Source organism: Chiloscyllium plagiosum, chromosome 17 (assembly GCF_004010195.1).
Source record: "Chiloscyllium plagiosum isolate BGI_BamShark_2017 chromosome 17, ASM401019v2, whole genome shotgun sequence".
In the NCBI taxonomy this organism is placed as follows: Eukaryota; Metazoa; Chordata; class Chondrichthyes; order Orectolobiformes; family Hemiscylliidae; genus Chiloscyllium; species Chiloscyllium plagiosum.
The window spans coordinates 1,995,134-2,013,522 of record NC_057726.1 but is presented as its reverse complement, the minus strand read 5'-3'; the positions used below and the strand labels follow the sequence as shown (position 1 = coordinate 2,013,522).

Below are 18,389 nucleotides of genomic sequence, written 5' to 3'. Positions count from 1 at the left end.
CAGCTATTATGAGGGGGCATAGCTTTAAATTAAGGGGGGGTAGGTATAGGGCAGATGTTAGGGGTAGGTTCTTTACTCAGCGTGTCGTGAGTTCATGGAATGCCCTGCCAGTAGCAGTGGTGGACTCTCCCTCATTATGGGCATTTAAGCGGGCATTGGATAGGCATATGGAGGATAGTGGGCGAGTGTAGGTTAGGTGGGCTTGGATCGGTGCAACATCGAGGGCCGAAGGGCCTGTACTGCGCTGTATTGTTCTATGTTCTATGTTTGACCATGGACCAGTAGGATTGGTTGGAATAAATGTCCCAGAGATCGTTCTTTGAAACAATCTGCAAGTTGGTGTCCTGTCTCCCTAATGCACAGGAGACCATATCGTGTGCAATGGATACATTAGATGATGTGTGGGGAAGTACAGGTAAAATTCTGTCTGGTGTGTAAGGACCCTTCGGAGCCTTGGACAGAGGTGGGGGGTGGTGGACCTGACAAGGGTGTCGAGGAGGGAATGGTCTCTCTGAAATGCGGACAGGGGTGGGGAGGGAAATATATCTCTGGTAGTGGGGTCTGTTTGTAGATGGCAGACATGGCAGAGGATGATGCGATGCATCAGGAGGTTGGTGAGGTGGAAGGTGAGGAGGGGAGGGGGTTCTGTTCTTGTTGCATTGGGAGGGGTGGGATTCAAAGGCAGAGGTGCGGGAAATGGAGGAGATGTGCCCTGGTCGACCACTTGGGGGAGAAATTGAAATCTTTGAAGAAGGAGGCTATTTGGGATGTTGTGTGGCGGAATTGGTCATCCTGGGAGCAGATGCAGTGGAGGCAGAAGAATTGGGAATAAGGGATGGCATTTTTACAGGAGACCAGGTGGGAGGAGGTGTAGTCCCGGTAGCTGTGGGAGTTGGTGGGTTTGTAGTAAATGTCTGTAGTTTGTTGCCGGAGATAGAGATGGAGAGGTCCAGGAAGGGAAGTGAGCCGCTACCCATTTGGTTTGGAGGAAGTGGGAGGATTGGAAGGAGAAGTTGTTAAGGGTGAGGACCAGTTCAGCCAGGCGGATGAGTGTGCCAGTAGAAGGTTACTGGCTGGGACAGCATGAGAGGAAGAAATGGAGGACTTGGAAGGCCTACGTTGTGGCAGATTGATGTGTACGGGGACTGGATGTCCATGGTGAAGATAAGGCATTGGGGGCCAGGGACACAAAAATCATGGAGGAGGTGAAGGCCGTGGGTGGTGTCCAAACGTAGGTGGAGGGGTTATGGACAAACGGGGAACAGGACAGTGTCAAGGTCGGCAGAGATGAGTTCGGTGGGACAGGAGCAGGCTGAGAACAATGGGTCGACCAGGGCAGTCAGGTTTGTGAATCTTCAGAGGGAGATAGAATCGGGTAAAGTGGAGTTCACAGACAATGAGGATGGAGGCTGTGGGTGGGAGATTCCCAGAGGTGGTGAGGTTGTGAATGGTCTGGGAGGTGATGGTTTGGTGATGGGAGGTGAGGTCATAGAACATAGAACATTACAGCACAGTACAGGCCCTTCGGCCCTCGACGTTGCGCTGCCCTGTGAAACCAATCTGAAGCCCATCTAACCTACACTATTCCAATCTCGTCCATATGCCTATCCAATGACTATTTAAATGCTCTTAAAGTTGGCCAGTCTACAACTATTCCTGATGAAGGGCTTTTGCCCGAAACGTAGATTTTCCTGCTCCTCAGATGCTGCTTGACCTGCTTTTCCAGCACCACTCTAATCTAGACTCTGGTTTCCAGCATCTGCAGTCCTTGTTTTTACAACTGTTGTAGGCAGGACGTTCTACACCCCTACTACTCTCTGAGTAAAGAAACTACCTCTGACATCTGTCCTATATCTATCACCCGGGAGGAGAAAGTGAGGTCTGCAGATGCTGGAGATCAGAGCTGGAAATGTGTTGCTGGAAAAGCGCAGCAGGTCAGGCAGCATCCAGGGAACAGGAGAATCGACGTTTCGGGCATTTCCTGAAGAAGGGCTTATGCCCGAAACGTCGATTCTCCTGTTCCCTGGATGCGGCCTGACCTGCTGCGCTTTTCCAGCAACACATTTCCAGCTCTATATCTATCACTCCTCAATTTAAAGTTACGCCCCCTCGAGCTATCCATCACCATCTGAGGAAAAAGGCTTTCACTGTCCACCCGATCTAACTCACTAATTATCTTGTATTAAGTCACCAATTCAAACAGCCTGAAGTCTCTCAACCTTTCCTCGTAAGACTTTCCCTCCATACCAGGCAACATCCTAGTAAATCTCCTCTGAACCCTTTCCAAAGCTTCCACATCCTTCTTATAATAGTGACCAGAACTGCATGCAATACACACTAGAGTTTAGTACAGCTGCAGCATGACCTCATGGTTCGGAAACTCGATCCCTCTACTAATAAAAACTAACACGCTTAACAGCCCTATCAACCTGGGTGGCAACTTTGAGGGATCTATGTACACGGACACTGAGAACTCTCTGCTAATCTACACTACCATTCCTGTTACTCCTTCCAAAGTGAATCACCTTACACTTTTCTGCATTAAACTCCATTTGCCAGCTCTGCAGCTTATTTATGTCCTTCTGTAACCAACATCCTTCAGCACTATGCAAAACTCCACCGACCTTAATGTCATCCTCAAATTTACTGACCCATCTTTCTATGTCCTCATCCTGGTCTTTATAAAAATGACAAACAGCAGTGACCCCAAAACCAATCCTTGTGGTACACCACTAGTAACTGAACTCCAGGATGAACATTTCCCATTAACCACCACCCTCTGTCTTCTTTCAGCTAGCCAATTTCTGATCCAAACTGCTAAATCACCCTCAATCCCATGCCTCTGTATTTTGTGCAATAGCTTACGTGGGGAACCTTATCAAATGAAATCCAAATATACCACATCAACCGCTTTCCCTTCATCCACTTGTTTGGTCACCTTCCCAAAGAACTCAACAAAGTTTGTTCGGCACTACCTACCCTTCACAAAACCGTATTGACTATCTCTAATCAACTTATTCCTATACAGACAATCCTATCTCTTATAATCTTTTCCAACACTTTACCCACAACAGAAGTAAGGCTCACTGGTCTATCATTACCACGGCTGTCTCTACTCCCCTTCTTGAACAAGGGAATAACATTTGCTATCCTCCAGTCTTCTGATACTATTCCTGTAGACAATGATAACATAAAGATCAAAGCCAAAGGCTCTGCAATCTTCTCCCTGGCTTCCCAGAGAATCTTAGGATAAATCCCATCCCCGGCCCAGGGGCTTTATCTATTTTCACACTTTCCAGAATTTCTAACTCCTCCTCCTTGTGAACCTCAATCCCATCTAGTCTCATTGCCTGTATCTCCGTATCCTCCTTGACAACATTGTCTTTTTCCAGTGTGAATACTGACAAAAAATATTCATTTAGCGCTTCCCCTATCTCCTCTGACTACACGCACAACTTCCCACTACTGTCCTTGATTGACCCTAATCTTATTCTAGTCACTCTTTTATCCCAAATATACCTATAGAAAGCTTTAGGGATATCCCTGATTCTATCTGCGAACAACTTCTCACGTCCCCTCCTCACTCAGCTTAGTTGTCTCTTTAGGTCTTTCCTGGCTGCCCTGTAACTCTCAATTGCCCTAAATGAGCCTTTACATGTCATCCTAACATTAGTCCTTCTTCTTCCTCTTGACAAAAAGTTCAACTGCCTTAGTAAACCGGTCGTGATTGAGGGGGCAGTAGGAGTAGGTGTCTGAGAGTTGGCACCTGGCTTCAGTAGTGGAGAAGTCAGTGCGCCAAACTACCACTGCTCCCTGGTGATGTTGGGGTTGGAACGGGGGGAGTGAAGGGCTGTGCGTTGCAAGAGTGGGTGGTTGGAGTGGGTGAGGGAGGGTGGACAGTTGAGGTAGTCTATGTCACGGCAGCAGTTGGAAATAAAGAGATTGAGGGCAGTTAACAGGCCAGCACGGGGTGTCCAGGTGGATGGAGTGTGTTGGTGACAGGAGAAAGGGTTCCTTGGAGGGTATGTGGGCGTCTTGATGGAAAAAGTGGGCTCAGAGGCGGAGGCTCAAGGTGGAGTGGTTTTTGAACCACCCCCCAGACCTCCCCTTCACTGAGGATGAACGTTCAGTCCTCAGCAAAGGCCTCACCTTCATCCCACTACACTCCCGGATTAATGAGTTTGTCTTGTGTTGCGACCTTGAACATTTCTTCCGCTGCCTCTGCCTCCGAGCCCACTTTTTCCATCAAGACTCCCACTCACTCTCTGAGGAGCCCTTCTCCCAACTCCAACACACCCTATCCACTTGGACACCCCATGCCAGCCTGTTACCTGCCCTTGACCTCTTCACTTCTAACTGTTGCCGTGATATAAATCGCCATAACCCATCCAAGCCCCTCCCCCACTCCAACCTCCCACCTTCACAACGCGCAGCTCTCCACTCCCTCCGCTCCAACATCAAACCAGCAGACGGGGTGGGGGGGGGGGGGTGGCACTGCGGTAGTTTGGCACACCTCTATACGGCTGAAGCCAGGCGCCAACTCACAGACACTTCCTCTTACTCCCCCCTTGACCATGACCTCACCTCCCATCACCAAACTATCATCTCCCAAACCATCCACAACCTCATCACCTCTGGGGATCTCCCACTCACAGCCTATAACCTCAGCTCGGAAAGCCCCCCCCCCCCCACTGCCCGATTCAAACTCCTATCCAAGATCCACAAACCTGACTGCCCTGGCTGACGTATTGTCTCAGCCTGCTCCTGCCCCACCAAACACATCCCTTCAAACTTGACACCATCCTGTCCCTCTTAGTCCAGGATCTCCCTACCTACTTTCGGGATACCACCCACACCCTTCACCTCCTCCAAAACTTTTATTTCCCCAGTTTCCAATGCCTTATCTTCACCGTGGACATCCAGCCAAGTACACATCTATCTGACACGACGAAGGCCTACAACCCCTCCATTTCTTCCTCTCACGCCGCCTCAAACAGTACTCTTCCACTGACACCCTCATCCGCCTGGCTGAACTGGTCCTCACCCACAACAACTTCTCCTTCCAATCCTCCCACTTCTCCAAACCAAACGGGCAGCCATGGGAACCCATATGGGCCCCAGCTATGCCTGCTTCTTCATCGGGTACGTGGAACTATCCATGTTCTACAGCCACACTGGCACCATTCCCCACCTTTTCCTCTGCTATATCGATGATTGTATCAGCGCTACCTCGTGCTCCCATGAGGAGATTGAACAATTCATCAAATTCACCCACACCTTCCACCCTGACCTCAAATTCACCTGGACCATCTCGGACACCTCCCTCCCCTTAATGGACCTCTCCATTGCCATCTTTGGGGATTGACTAACCACAGGCACCTATTACAAAACCACCTCCTCCCATCCAACCTCCTGAAAAAAATGCCATCCCTTATTCCCAATTCCTCCGCCTTCACCGCATCTGCTCCCATGACGACCAATTCCACCACAGAATATCCCAGATGGCCTCCTTCTTCAAAGATCGCAATTTCTATTCCCACGTGGTTGACAATGCCCTCAAGCGCATCTCCTCCACTTCCCACACCTCCGTCCTTGTACCCCACCCTCCAATCACAACAAGGACAGAACACCTCTGGTCCTCACCTTCCACCCCACCAAACTCGGGATACATCACATCATCCTCTACCATTTCTGCATCAGACTTCGCCACTAGGAATATATTTCCCTCCCCGTCCCTATCAGTGTTTCGGAGAGACCATTCCCTCCACGACTCCCTTGTCAGATCTACACCCCCCACTAGCCTACTCCCAGCACCTTCCCCCGCTACTGCAACACCAGAGGATCCTTCAACATCTGACAGAAATTTACCTGTACTTCTACATATCATCTACAGTATCCGTTTCACCCAATGTGCTTTCCTCTACATTGGGAAGACAGGACGCCAACTTGCGGATCATCTTAGAGAACATCTCTGGGACAACTGCACCAACCAACCCCACTCCCCAATGGCTGAACACTTTAACCACCCCTCCTACTCCACCAAGGACATGCAGATCCTGGGCCGCCTCCATCGCTAATCCCTAACCACCCGACGCCGGGAGAAAGAACGGCTCATCTTCCGCTTGGGATCCTGCAACCACACGGGATCAATGTGGATTTCACCAGTTTCCTCATTTCCTCTCCTCCCACCTTATCCAATCCCAAGCCTCCAACTCGGCACCACCCTCTTGAACTGTCCATCTTTCTTCCCACCTATCCGCTCCACCCTCCTCTCTGACCTATCAGCTCCCCCCCATCTTCATCTACTTATCACATTCCCAGCTACCTTCCCCCACCCCCATTTATCTCCGCCCCCCAACCCACAAGGCTCATTTGTGATGAAGGGTTTATGCACGAAACATCGACTCTCCTGCTCCTCGGATGCTGCCTGACCTGCTGTGCTTTTCCAGCACCACACTCTCGACTCCAATGAGTACAGACCTAATCCACATAACGTCTCCTCATAATAGAGTCACTTATATCTGGGATCAGCTTGGCAAATCTCCTTTGGACTGCCTCTAATGCAAGTAGTACATCACAGTATTCCAGCTGTGGTCTGACCAGTGCCTTGTATAGTTTTAGCAAGACGTCCCTTATTTTCATACTCCATTCCATTTGCAATAAAGGGCAATATTCCACTTCCATTCCCTAATATCCAGTGAATGACACAATAGAAGAGCTGAATACTACTGAAATGAAGAGAGATTGTAGAAAGCTACAGAACACAGGATCACAGAAATAAATCACAAAAAAACTAGCATCCAAATTCACCCCTCATTCCTCTCAACCCTACTGAATATAATTTTAACTGATCCATTCCCTTGCAATACATTAGTCCTGCTATCTGAGGAATCAGTCTGGTAAACCTCGTTTGCACTCCCTAATAGCTACAACATCATTCCTCAGATAGGAAATCAAAACTGCACATAATACTCCAAACGTGGTCCTACCAGTGGCCCTGTACAGTTGCAACATGACATCCTTGCTCCTGTACTTGAATTCTCTCACAATGAAGGCCACCACACCATTTGCCCTCTTCACCACCTGCTGCTCCTATGTGTTTACTTCATCAGACTGGTGTAAAGGACACTCAGGTCTCATCGCTCAGCCCCTTTCTCAATCTATCACCATACAGTAATAATGCACTGACCTATTTTTGCTATCAAAATGGATAACCTCACATTTATTACACCCACTGCTTCCCCTTCGTCTATCCTGTTTGTTATCGCCTCAAAGAATTTCAATACATTTATCAGGCATGATTTCCTCTTCATGAAGCCATGATGACTCTGCTTGATGATATTATAGTATCTAAATGATCTGCTATTATATCCTTCATCATAGAGCAGAGGATACAGTTTCAAAATCACAGGAATCCCATTTAAGATGGCAAGGAAGAGGAATTTTTCTCTTAGATTGTTGTGTATCTTTGATACTCTCTGCCAGAGAGTGGTGGGGGCAGATTCATTGAATATTTTTAAGATTGGGTGGATAGAATCTTGTAAAGCAACCATGTACAAGATTATCGAGGTAGATCGGAATGACCTTACTGAATGGCGGAGCAGACCTGAGGAAAAAGTGCTCCTAATTTGTATGTTCATATAATTACATTTACATTGAGGTGAACAATTTTAGATCATAGCATATGCCCAAATTGTTTTTTAGAACACAGCACAGTTCATGCACTTTGGCCCTGTATGTTGTGCCGACCATTTATCCTACTCTAATATCAAACTAACCCACATACCATTCATTTTACTATCATCCATGTGCCTATCTAAGAGTTGCTTAAATGTCCCCTAATGTCTCCGACTCTATAACCATCGCTGGCAGTGCATTCCACGCACCCACCACTTTCTGAGTAAGGAACCTACCTCTGACATCTCCCCTAAACCTTCCTCCAATCACCTTAAAATTATGCCCCCTTGTGATAGCCATTTCTGCCCTGGGGAAAAGTCTCTGGCTATCCACTCTATATAAGCCTCTCATCATCTTGTATACCTCTATAAAAGGTGCCTCTGACCCTTCTTTGCTCCAATGAGAAAAGTCTTAGCTCCATCAGTCTTTTCATAAGACATGCCCTCCAGTCCAGGTAGCATCATGGTTAATCTCCTCTGCACCCTCTCTGAAGCTTCCACATCCTTCCTATAATGAAGCAGTCAGAACTGAACAGAATATTCCAACTGTGGTCTAACCAGGACTCTATACAGCTGCAGCATTACCTCACGGTTATTAAACCCAATCCCCCTGCTAATGAAAGCCAACACACCATATGCCTTCTTATCAACCTGGGTGGCAACTTTGAGGCATCTATGTACATAGACCCCAAGATCCCTCTGTTCTTCCACACTGCCAAGAATCCTGTGTTTAATCCTGTATTCTGCATTCAAATTTGACCTTCCAAAATGAATTTCTTTGCTGATTATTTGTTCCTACTGCTTCTCTTTTCTAATTTTGGATGTCAGTGATTCAGGATTCTGCTTTTCACATCTCCTCTACACACTCATTTTCATTTCTTTAACTTCTTGACCCATTCCCACTCCCTTTGGCCCTGACACGTCAGTCCCTCATGCACTCCACTTGACTTACACTTTCATTTTTTTTTACTTCCCTCCCTCCTCTCACTTCAACTTATTCAGAATTTATTGCATTGCTACCTTTTTCTAGTTCTGATGAAAATCTCAGCTCTGAGATGCTAACTATATCTCTCTGTCCACAGATGTACTAGATCTGTAGAGTAAACCTGCCACTGTCTGTTTCATATTAAATCAAGTGATTGAAAAGGATATTGGACATGCAGATCCGATTATCAAAAGTGGTTCACCATGGGTACAACCCATACTTCAGGAAAGCAAATGGCCAACACTCATTCCAGTGTATGTTGTGTTACCACTTGTATTAGCTTCAGAATAAATCACCTGCCCCGGGTGGTGACTTAGTCCCCACTATTCCACCAGAGGCTATGCAATTGCCTAAAAATCATTATAATCATAATTTCGCATGTTGCCCCATCCTTATTCACACCTGGGCACTAACGTATTTTGCAAACCACTCTCTGCTTTGGCTGTTTTCCTCAGAACAGAGTTCCCCAAATCGAGCTTTCTCCTCCTGGTCAATTTCTTGCCTGCAACATGAGAATGGGACAAGAGTTAGTTTTGATAGAAATCATTATCTGAGAGAATTTCCTTGCTTTCTCCTCCTGCATCACCCTGCTCTCTCCTCCATTCTGGTCCCTTGCACCATATTTCACAGTCCTATGTCTTGTTTGAAACTTAGTTGACACCATAAATTGGAAGTGGGGATGTTTGCTGATGATTGCATAAGGTACAGCATCATTTGCAAATCCTCAGATACAGCCTGTGTCCAAATGTCCAAATGAACAATTCCCAGGTTTGGGCTGACAATTAGCAAAAAATATTCGTGACACATAAATGCCAGGAAATGACCATCTTCAACAAGACAGAATCTAACCATTGCCTCCTGGCATTCAAAGGCTTTACCATAACTGAATTCCCCGCTTCTCTATTGACCAATGGGGACCATATAAACACTGTGGTTATACAAGCAGATCAGAAGATGGGAATCCTGCATTAAGTAACTCACTTCCTGACACTCAAAGCCTGTCCACCATCTGCAAAGCACAAGTGTAGAGTGTAATGGAATACTTCCCAATTGAGTGGATGGGTGCAGCTCCAACAACATTCAAAAAGCTCAACACCATCCAGAACAAAGCAGCCCATTCGATGAACACCATATTCAGCACTGGCGCAAAGCGTGTGTAATGGGAGCCATCTACAGTAGACTTGTCTGATAGGCAGCCCTTGGGTAACAGAGCTGCCCAAGGAGTCCTATCCTTGTCCATCCAGAGTTCCAAATACAGGATGCAGAAGTGGAAAACTCTGTACAGAGATGCTATCCAATCAGAGGCTGTTTGTCTTCTGCAGTTCCAGACTGCCTGGTGATTGCACCAGCAGCAACTACAGGAGAGAAACAGCCTCTGGTTGGAAGAGTGCAAACAGGAATAATTTTGTTGAACCCAAAAGCTATACATTAGGAACAGTGAAAGACCACAACAGGAAGCTCTGAGCCAGGGCAAGTCGACCCTCTCTCCTTCCAGTACAACTGCCTCTCTGCTGAAGGAGGCAGTCAAAAGGCAGAGAGCAGTGCCTGGTGCCAGCATGGGTAAGTAAATGAGGGAGGGGGGCATGAGTGAAAATGACAGAACAGAAAGTAAAGTGGCAAGAAAGGGTGAATATAGGTGTAGAGAGAGAGAGAGCGAGGGCGAAGGGTGTAGAGAGAGGTATAGACATCCGTACAGAGAGAAAATTATGGAGACAGAGAGCGGGAGAAGGAAGGTGGGAAGGGAGAAACAGTGGAAGGATTGGGGCAGGGAGAGAGTAACAGCAAAGGAAAGATTTAGAAAGAGGAAGTACCAGGGAGAGAGGGGATGACAGTGAGCAAGGGAGTGAAAGGGAAAGTGAAAAGAAATGAAGGGGAAGGTGTGAGGGAGTGAGAAGGAGTGTGTAAAGGAGGAAGAGGAAGAGTGTGGAGGATGGAATGAGTGGAGAACATGAATGATAAAGGAAGCTCTCCCTCTGTTCACTTGTATTCCTACATAGTTTATGTTATCAGCAAACCAAGATACATGACTCTCTGTCTCTTTATTCAAGTCATTCCTATACATCGAGACCCCAGCACCGATTCTTACATCATCCTACTATTTAATGCCTAATTTATTCCTACACTCTGTATCTAACCCTCTATCCATGATAATATATGACCCCAAGGAGTCTCATCTTTTGTAGTCACCTTCTATTTGGTTTATGTTTTGAAAATCCAAGTATATCACATCTACTGATCATCCTTTATCTATCTTATCAGTTATATTCCTGAATTTAATATGTTTGTTAAAGAACATTTTCTTTTTGTAAAACCAATGTGACTTATTCTAATTATAATATGCTTTTCTAAGTGCATTCTTAGACCTCCTTAATAATGGATTCCATCACTTGGCTGATACTGATGTCAGGCTAATGGGCCAGCAGTTGCCTGTTTACTCCCTCGCTCCCTCCTGTTTGGACTAGCAGTGTTACATTCACAAAATAACTGTAATGAAGAAAATAATGAGATTAAAAAGTGATAAATCCACCGACCAAATATAATCTTCCAAGGTTCTCTCCTCAGAAACCAGTTCTTGAGGCTGAGAAATTGGACATGCTCAAGAAAGGTGAGAATGAGAAACCAGGGAATTCTGGACCAGCTAGCTGAGCGTATCATGTCACAAAATTACTGGTGTCGATATTTAAGGATGGAGAACTGAACATCTAGAAGATTTTCAGCTGATCAGAGACATCAGGATGGACTTGAAAATGGTGAGCTTCAAAAAACTATGACATTGCTGTGAATCACTTGGAATGTACTGCAATTCTGATATGAAAACAAATTTTTAAATTCTTCCAAACTATAGCCAACAGAACGTTGATGGGAAACCATGGGACTGGACAGTGTCCTGGACACTGCAGGGAGATCAATCAGCATGGGACTGGACAGTGTCCTGGAAACAGTGCAGGGAGATCAATCAGCATGGGACTGGACAGCATCCTGTAAACAGTACAGGGAGATCAATCAGCATGGGACTGGACACTGTCCTGGAAACAGTGCAGGGAGATCAATCAGCATGGGACTGGACAGTGTGCTGGAAACAGTGCAGGGAGATCAATCAGCACGGGACTGGACAGTGTCCTGGATACTGCAGGGAGATCAATCAGCATGGGACTGGACAGTGTCCTGGAAACAGTGCAGGGAGATCAATCAGCATGGGACTGGACAATGTCCTGGACACTGCAGGGAGATCAATCAGCACGGGACTGGACACTGTCCTGGACACTGCAGGGAGATCAATCAGCATGGGACTGGACAGTGTCCTGGACACTGCAGGGAGATCAATCAGCATGGGACTAGACAGTGTCCTGGACAGTGCAGGGAGATCAATCAGCATGGGACTGGACAGTGTCCTGGACACTGCAGGGAGATCAATCAGCATGGGACTGGACAGCGTCCTGGAAACAGTGCAGGGAGAGTTTTCACCCAGAGTTTTCACGAGAACAAACCACCTGATGAAGGAGCAGCGCTCGGAAAGCTAGTGCTTCCAAATAAACCTGTTGGACTATAACCTGGTGTTGTGTGATTTTTAACAAAGCAAAACAAGCCAGTGATCAAGGGAATAGGATAGGAGGGATGGAATGAACATGCAAAGCTCTAGTACTTCAGGACCCAGACTTGGATCATTTCCTTTTGCTTCCCTTTGTTTTAATTCAGAATGTGGACATTGCCAGCTGGACTGGCTTTTATTGCCCATCCCTAATTGCCCAGATGATTGTTAAGAATTAACCATATTGCTGTGGGTCTGAAGTCTCACATGTTTGTCAGACCAGGTAAGGGCTGCAGTTCCATCCCTAAAGGACATTAGTGAATGAGATGGGTTTTTCTGACAATCAACAATGGTTTCATGATCATTGTTACAATCTTAATTCTGATATTTATTGAATTTAAGTTCTACCATTTATGATGGCAATATTCAGATATGGGCCCCCAGAATGTTACTTCAGTCTCTGGATTAATAATCTAGCAATAATACCACTTGGCCATCAACTCCTCTTCATGAGAAGATTATAGGGCAAACTGACCTGTTGATATGCTAAACTAACACACTCTGAAAGATATAAAGGAAAATCTACTATTGTTACCTATTGCTGGTGACCTTTTTATTATTAATTACTATCTAGCTGACAGTTTTCTTGGTATTTTATTCCCATTCTCATGGGATGTAATGCAGGAACTGTAAAACACATGTTAGGCCACAGCTGGGTTATTGAGTGCAGTCTCATCACCATAATACAGGAAAGACATAATTGCTCAGTAAGAATAGTGAGAATATTGCCGTGGCTTGAAAATTGCATGTATGAGAGAAGACGGGACAGACGAGGGTTGACTAGGACTTCCTCAGAATACAAGCAGCAGCTCAAGGGTGACTTAGGCAAAGTGTACAAACCTAATGAGGGGCTTGGATAGGAAAGACCTGCTTCCCTTAGCAGAGAGATCAATTTCCAGATGACACAGTTTTCAGGTGATGAGGAGGAGGATTAAAGGAGACACAAGGAATATGTTTTTCATCAAGAGGGTGGTGGGTGTCTGGAATTCACTATCCAGTTTGATGGTTGAAGTGGAAACCCTCAATTTATTGAAAAAGAACTTGCATCAGCATCAGAAGCAGACCAGGGCAGGAAAGTGTAATTAGAACGGGTGGCTAGTTTCTTTTTCAGCTGATGCAGACATGATGAGCTGACTGTCCTTTTTCTGTGTGGTTACATTACTGTGTTTTTTTCGAGGATATATTTAATTATCTATCAATAGTTCATCCAAGTAACTATCCTCAATGTGTCAGACTAAACAGTGAGTATCAGCAAACTACTTTGTCACTTGTACACAGCCAGCAACAGTCAATTGGTAGACTACCTCCATAAATTTCTACTTTTACATCAGGAGCATAGGCTGGTTTTCCTAAATTGGTTGAGGTCAGCTGCTTTAACAGACTAAAGCTAACCGAGCATCTGCTGGTTTCCATGTTTCAGTTACATTGAGCTTTTGGAGGAGGTAAAAATACATTTTTAATTATGAATGGGGTGAAGTTTTGAATTATTAAAGCTGCTACATTGACCATGCCAGAACAAAGAAAATTCTACAATGCTGCTGTGCTACAAACAGCCAAGCTCAGCTCTCATTCTATGCTTACCTTCCACTGAAGATTTTTTCAACATATCTCCTCATGAATTCTCTGCGTTCTAATGCTGCCTCATCAACCAACACTGAATCTGCACTTTGACGTGAAGAAAAGGATTCATTCGATGAAGCTCTCCTGGAAGTGTCCCAGGTTGTGTTTGTTGGTGAATCCTCCAGACCATTGTCACTATCAGCAGAGTCAGTGTCATCACTCTCGGTCCTGCCCGTCCTTTTGCTGCGCCCATTGCTGATGACTTTGGTTAAACAAAGTGACTCATCCTTGATCATATCAGAATCAAAACCTTCAAGATTCCCAAGGGGAACATCCTGGGTACTCATTCTGTACAACACAACAATTGTGGGCTTTACATCAAGTTCCGAGTGGTTCCAGTAGTCTGTTATTCCATCCAGCAGCGCGGACCTCCATTGTACAGCAGCATTCGCTCCATGATCAGCCTGCAAGCATATGAAAATACAGATTCTGCAGCTGAACAAAACTATACAGAGTTAAATTAGAGAACATGGTTTGTATCAGTTTTCTCAGCTGATGTGGTGACATAATCTTAATTAAGACAGCTTGTGATTATCAAATTAAACACTTTCTATTTCAGAAATCTAGAGCAGTATAATATGGCTTAGATGCAAGGTAAAGCTTCCGCTACACAGTCTCCATAAAACATTCCCAGGACAGGGACAGCAACGGGTTGCATACAGAGTGAAGCTCACTCTACACTGACCTCATCAAACACTCTCAGTTTAGATAAAGAGTAAGATTCTCACTACAATGTGACAATGTTAGATGAGCTAGGTTTAGCTTAGTCCTGCAGACACATCTCCATTAAGAGTTTGAATCATGGAATAGTTACAGCACAGGAGGAGGCCATTAGGCTCAATATATCTAAGCCAACTCTCTGCCACAGCCACTTAGTCAGTTCTAAGAAAGGTCAAGGGCACATTCTATTTAAAAATAGAAAATACTGGAGAAACTCAGTAGGTCAGGCAGCATCTGTGCAGAGTCAGTTAATATTTTGAGTCCAAAATTACTCTTCTAAAGTCTATTTAACTGAAACCAAGAAACAAACCATGTACCATCACATCTGAGTGCATTCTATCAGCTAGTGAGAAAGACACAGATGAAGACATTTTCAAGGAACTCAGACAAAAGTGTAAAAATACAGTCATTATAATGGAGGATTTGAATTTTTTTTTATTTGTGAGGGCATTGCTGGCTAGGCCAGCATTTATTACCCATCCCTAATTGCCCAGTGGGCAGTTCAGAGTCAACCATGTTGCAGTGGGTCTGGAGTCACATGTAGGCCAGACCAGGTAAGACTGGCCGTTTTCTTCCCTAAAGGACATTAGTGAACAAGATCGATTTTTTTGACAATCGACAAATGCTTCTCATTACTAGGCTCTTAATTCCAGATTTTTCTTCTATTGAATTCAAATTCCACCATCTGCCATAGCAGGATTTGAACCTGGGCTTCCAGGAGATTACTGGAGTCTCTGGATTAACAGGAGAAAGTGAGGACTGCAGATGCTGGAGATCAGAGCTGAAAATGTGTTGCTGGAAAAGCGCAGCAGGTCAGGCAGCATCCAAGGAGCAGGAGAACCGACATTTCGGGCATGAGCCTTTCTTCAGGAATGAGGAAAGTGTGCCAAGCAGGCTAAGATAAAGGTAGGGAGGAGGGACTTGGGAGAAATCTGAGTTCATCCCTTGTGATTGGAGGGTTCCTAGGCGGCCCTCCAACCACAAGGGGTGAACTCAGATTTCTCCAGTTTCCTCATTTCCCCTCCCCCCACCTTGTCTCAGTCCCAACCCTTGAACTCAGCACCACCTTCCTAACCTGCAATCTTCTTCCTGACCTCTCTGCCCCCAACCCCCACTCCGGCCTATCACCCTCACCTTAACTTCCTTCCACCTATCGCATTTCCAACACCCCTCCCCCAAGTCCCTCCTCCCTACCTTTTATCTTAGCCTGCTTGGCACACTCTCCTCATTCCTGAAGAAGGGCTCATGCCCGAAATGTCGATCCTCCTGCTCCTTGGATGCTGCCTGACCTGCTGCGCTTTTCCAGCAACACATTTTCAGCTCTCTGGATTAACAATCCAGTGATAATACCACCACGTCATTGCCTCCTCCAATTATCCTAATATAGATCAGGGTTGTAATGGTATAGAAAGTGAAGAGAGACAAGAGTTTCTGAACTGTTCAGGAGAATTTTCTACATCCATATATTACCAGTCCAACAAGGAAGGTGGTACTGCTGGAATAAAAGCATAACTTCTGGAGGAACTCATTAGGTCTGCTCAACAGGGCTGGCAGCACCTGTTCAGCCATGAATTTCTCGCGTACTTCCTGCTTTATTCCGGATCTCCAGCATCCACTGTACTTTGGTTGGATTTAAGGCACTGCTGGATCCAGTTATAGGGAATTAGGTGGAACAAGTAGAGCAAGTGTCAGTGGGGAACATTAAGAGGGCAGTGATCATTGTATTGTAACATTTAGATTAACTTTGGGAAAGATCAAGTGGCAATCTGGAGCACCAATTAGAGGAGGATCAATGGATTTACATCTTGTTTGAATTATACTCTTAATTTTCTATTTCCCTGCCTCATTCATCCTGCCAAAATTAAGACTTCACACTTCGCTGCATTCTTTGATTAGAGTTAGAAATCACACGACACCAGGTTATAGTCCAACAGGCTTATTTTGAAGCACTAGCTTTCGGAGCGCCGCTCCTTCATCAGGTAGCTGTGAAGCAGGATCATAAGACACAGAATTTACAGCAAAAGACCACTCCTTTGGTTAGCCAATAACCTAATGGTTCTATCGCTAGACCATTAATAAAGAGATCCAGGTAATATTCTGGAAACCTGGGTTCAAATCCCGCTTTGGTACATGGTGGAATTTGAATTGAATAATAATCAATTTGCCATCCTCGCCTGATCTGGCCTACATATAAACTCCAGATTCACAGCAATGTGGCTGACTTTGAACTGCCCACTGGACAATTAAGGATTGGGCAATAAACACTGGACCAGCCAGTAACACCCTCACCCCTTGAATGAATAAAAAATATTCTTCTGCCATGTGTGCATGCGCTCCACCAGCTTGTCTACGTTCTGCTGAAGACTATTACAATTATCCCCTCAGTTCGTAGATACTTTCAAGTTTGACTATATCACTGATACAAAACAGGAAAAGTAGTGATCCTAACACTGGACCTTAGGGAACCTCAATATAAGGCTTCTTTCAATCAGAAAACAACGATTCAACACAACTCTCTGGTTCCTGTCACTCAGCCAGCTTTGTTCCCAGACTGCCCTTTTATTCCACAGTATGAGACTTTCCTGGCACTTAATCAAATATATTTTGGAAGTCAGTCTACAGATCAACTATGCTACCCATTTTAACCCTTTCAGTTACCTTAACTACTCAAGTTAGTTAAAACAATTTGCCTTTGCTGAATAAATGCTAGCTTTCCTAAATTAAATCAAGACTTGAACAAGAGTATAACTTTTGCAATTCTAAGTCCTCTAGTACCTCCCACATCAAAGGAAGACGAGAAAATTAAGACCACAAATTCCACCCTTACTTCCTTCAGTATCATCAGATGTACAGTCCAGGTCGTGGTAACTTTTTAATTTTAAATATAGCCAGGCTTTCTAGTAGCTCTGATGTTGGGCTAACTGCCTCTAAACTCCTATTTGCTCTCCCTCTCTTGAAAAGCAGTGTTACATTTGCCAACTCTCAAACATTTTCTGTTCACGAATCTAAGGAAGCCACAGAGCAAGTGGCTTCTAGCTTTTGTTTTTTATAAACTATCAGCTTTTAATCTTTTAAATTTCTCCATTCCCTTTCCTCTAATAATATTAATTATCTTAATTTCCTCCCTCTTTGTTGCCCGGGGTTACCCTGTATGAAGCAACATGTTTCCTCTACAGTAAGTCAGAAATTAAATACTTGTTCAATGCCTGCGCCATTTCCTCTTCATCTGCTGTAATTGCGGTCTCTCCTTTTAAGGAACAAATATTTAGTTTAGCAAATAGCTTAAAGCACCTAGGAAAATTTCAGAATGGCATAAGTGCTTTACAAATATACACTCCTGTAATATTGGACAGATAAATGCTAAAAGATGATTCTTTGAAAGTGGCGAGAACAGAATAACAGCAGGAAGTAGCTTTTGGCTACACTCCCAGTTGTGATACAGAGATACCAAAGAATGGACTGAACTCAAATGACTCAGTGGTTCAGTAATTCTCAGCTGTGTAACCTAGTTTAGCCTGTTGGACAGTTTCATGCCCACAAAGTAGAGGGAAAACCATACTTGCTTATTCATATTGTTTAGAGCTGAAAATGTGTTGCTGGAAAAGCGCAGCAGGTCAGGCAGCATTCAGGGAACAGGAGAATCGACGTTTCGGGCATAAGCCCTTCTTCAGGAATGAGGAAAGTTTGTCCAGCAGGCTAAGATAAAAGGTATGGAGGAGGGATTTGGGGGAGGGGCGTCGGAAATGTGATAGGTGGAAAGAGGTCAAGGTGAGGGTGATAGGTCAGACGGGGGTGGGGG

At 45.0% G+C, this 18,389-nt stretch overlaps 1 protein-coding gene across 2 annotated transcripts in view; it reads right to left on the bottom strand.

The window, feature by feature from the left end:
• kiaa0513 (KIAA0513 ortholog) overlaps window positions 1-18,389 on the bottom strand; it is a 125,409-nt gene that overhangs the window by 73,891 nt on the left and 33,129 nt on the right. For both annotated transcript variants that reach the window (XM_043706490.1, XM_043706487.1), the window contains exons 2-3: window positions 13,832-14,274; window positions 9,064-9,163 (exon numbers count right to left, since the gene is read on the bottom strand). In XM_043706490.1, the coding sequence (XP_043562425.1) occupies window positions 9,064-9,163; window positions 13,832-14,274 (543 nt within the window). The remainder of the gene's footprint in view (window positions 1-9,063; window positions 9,164-13,831; window positions 14,275-18,389) is intronic.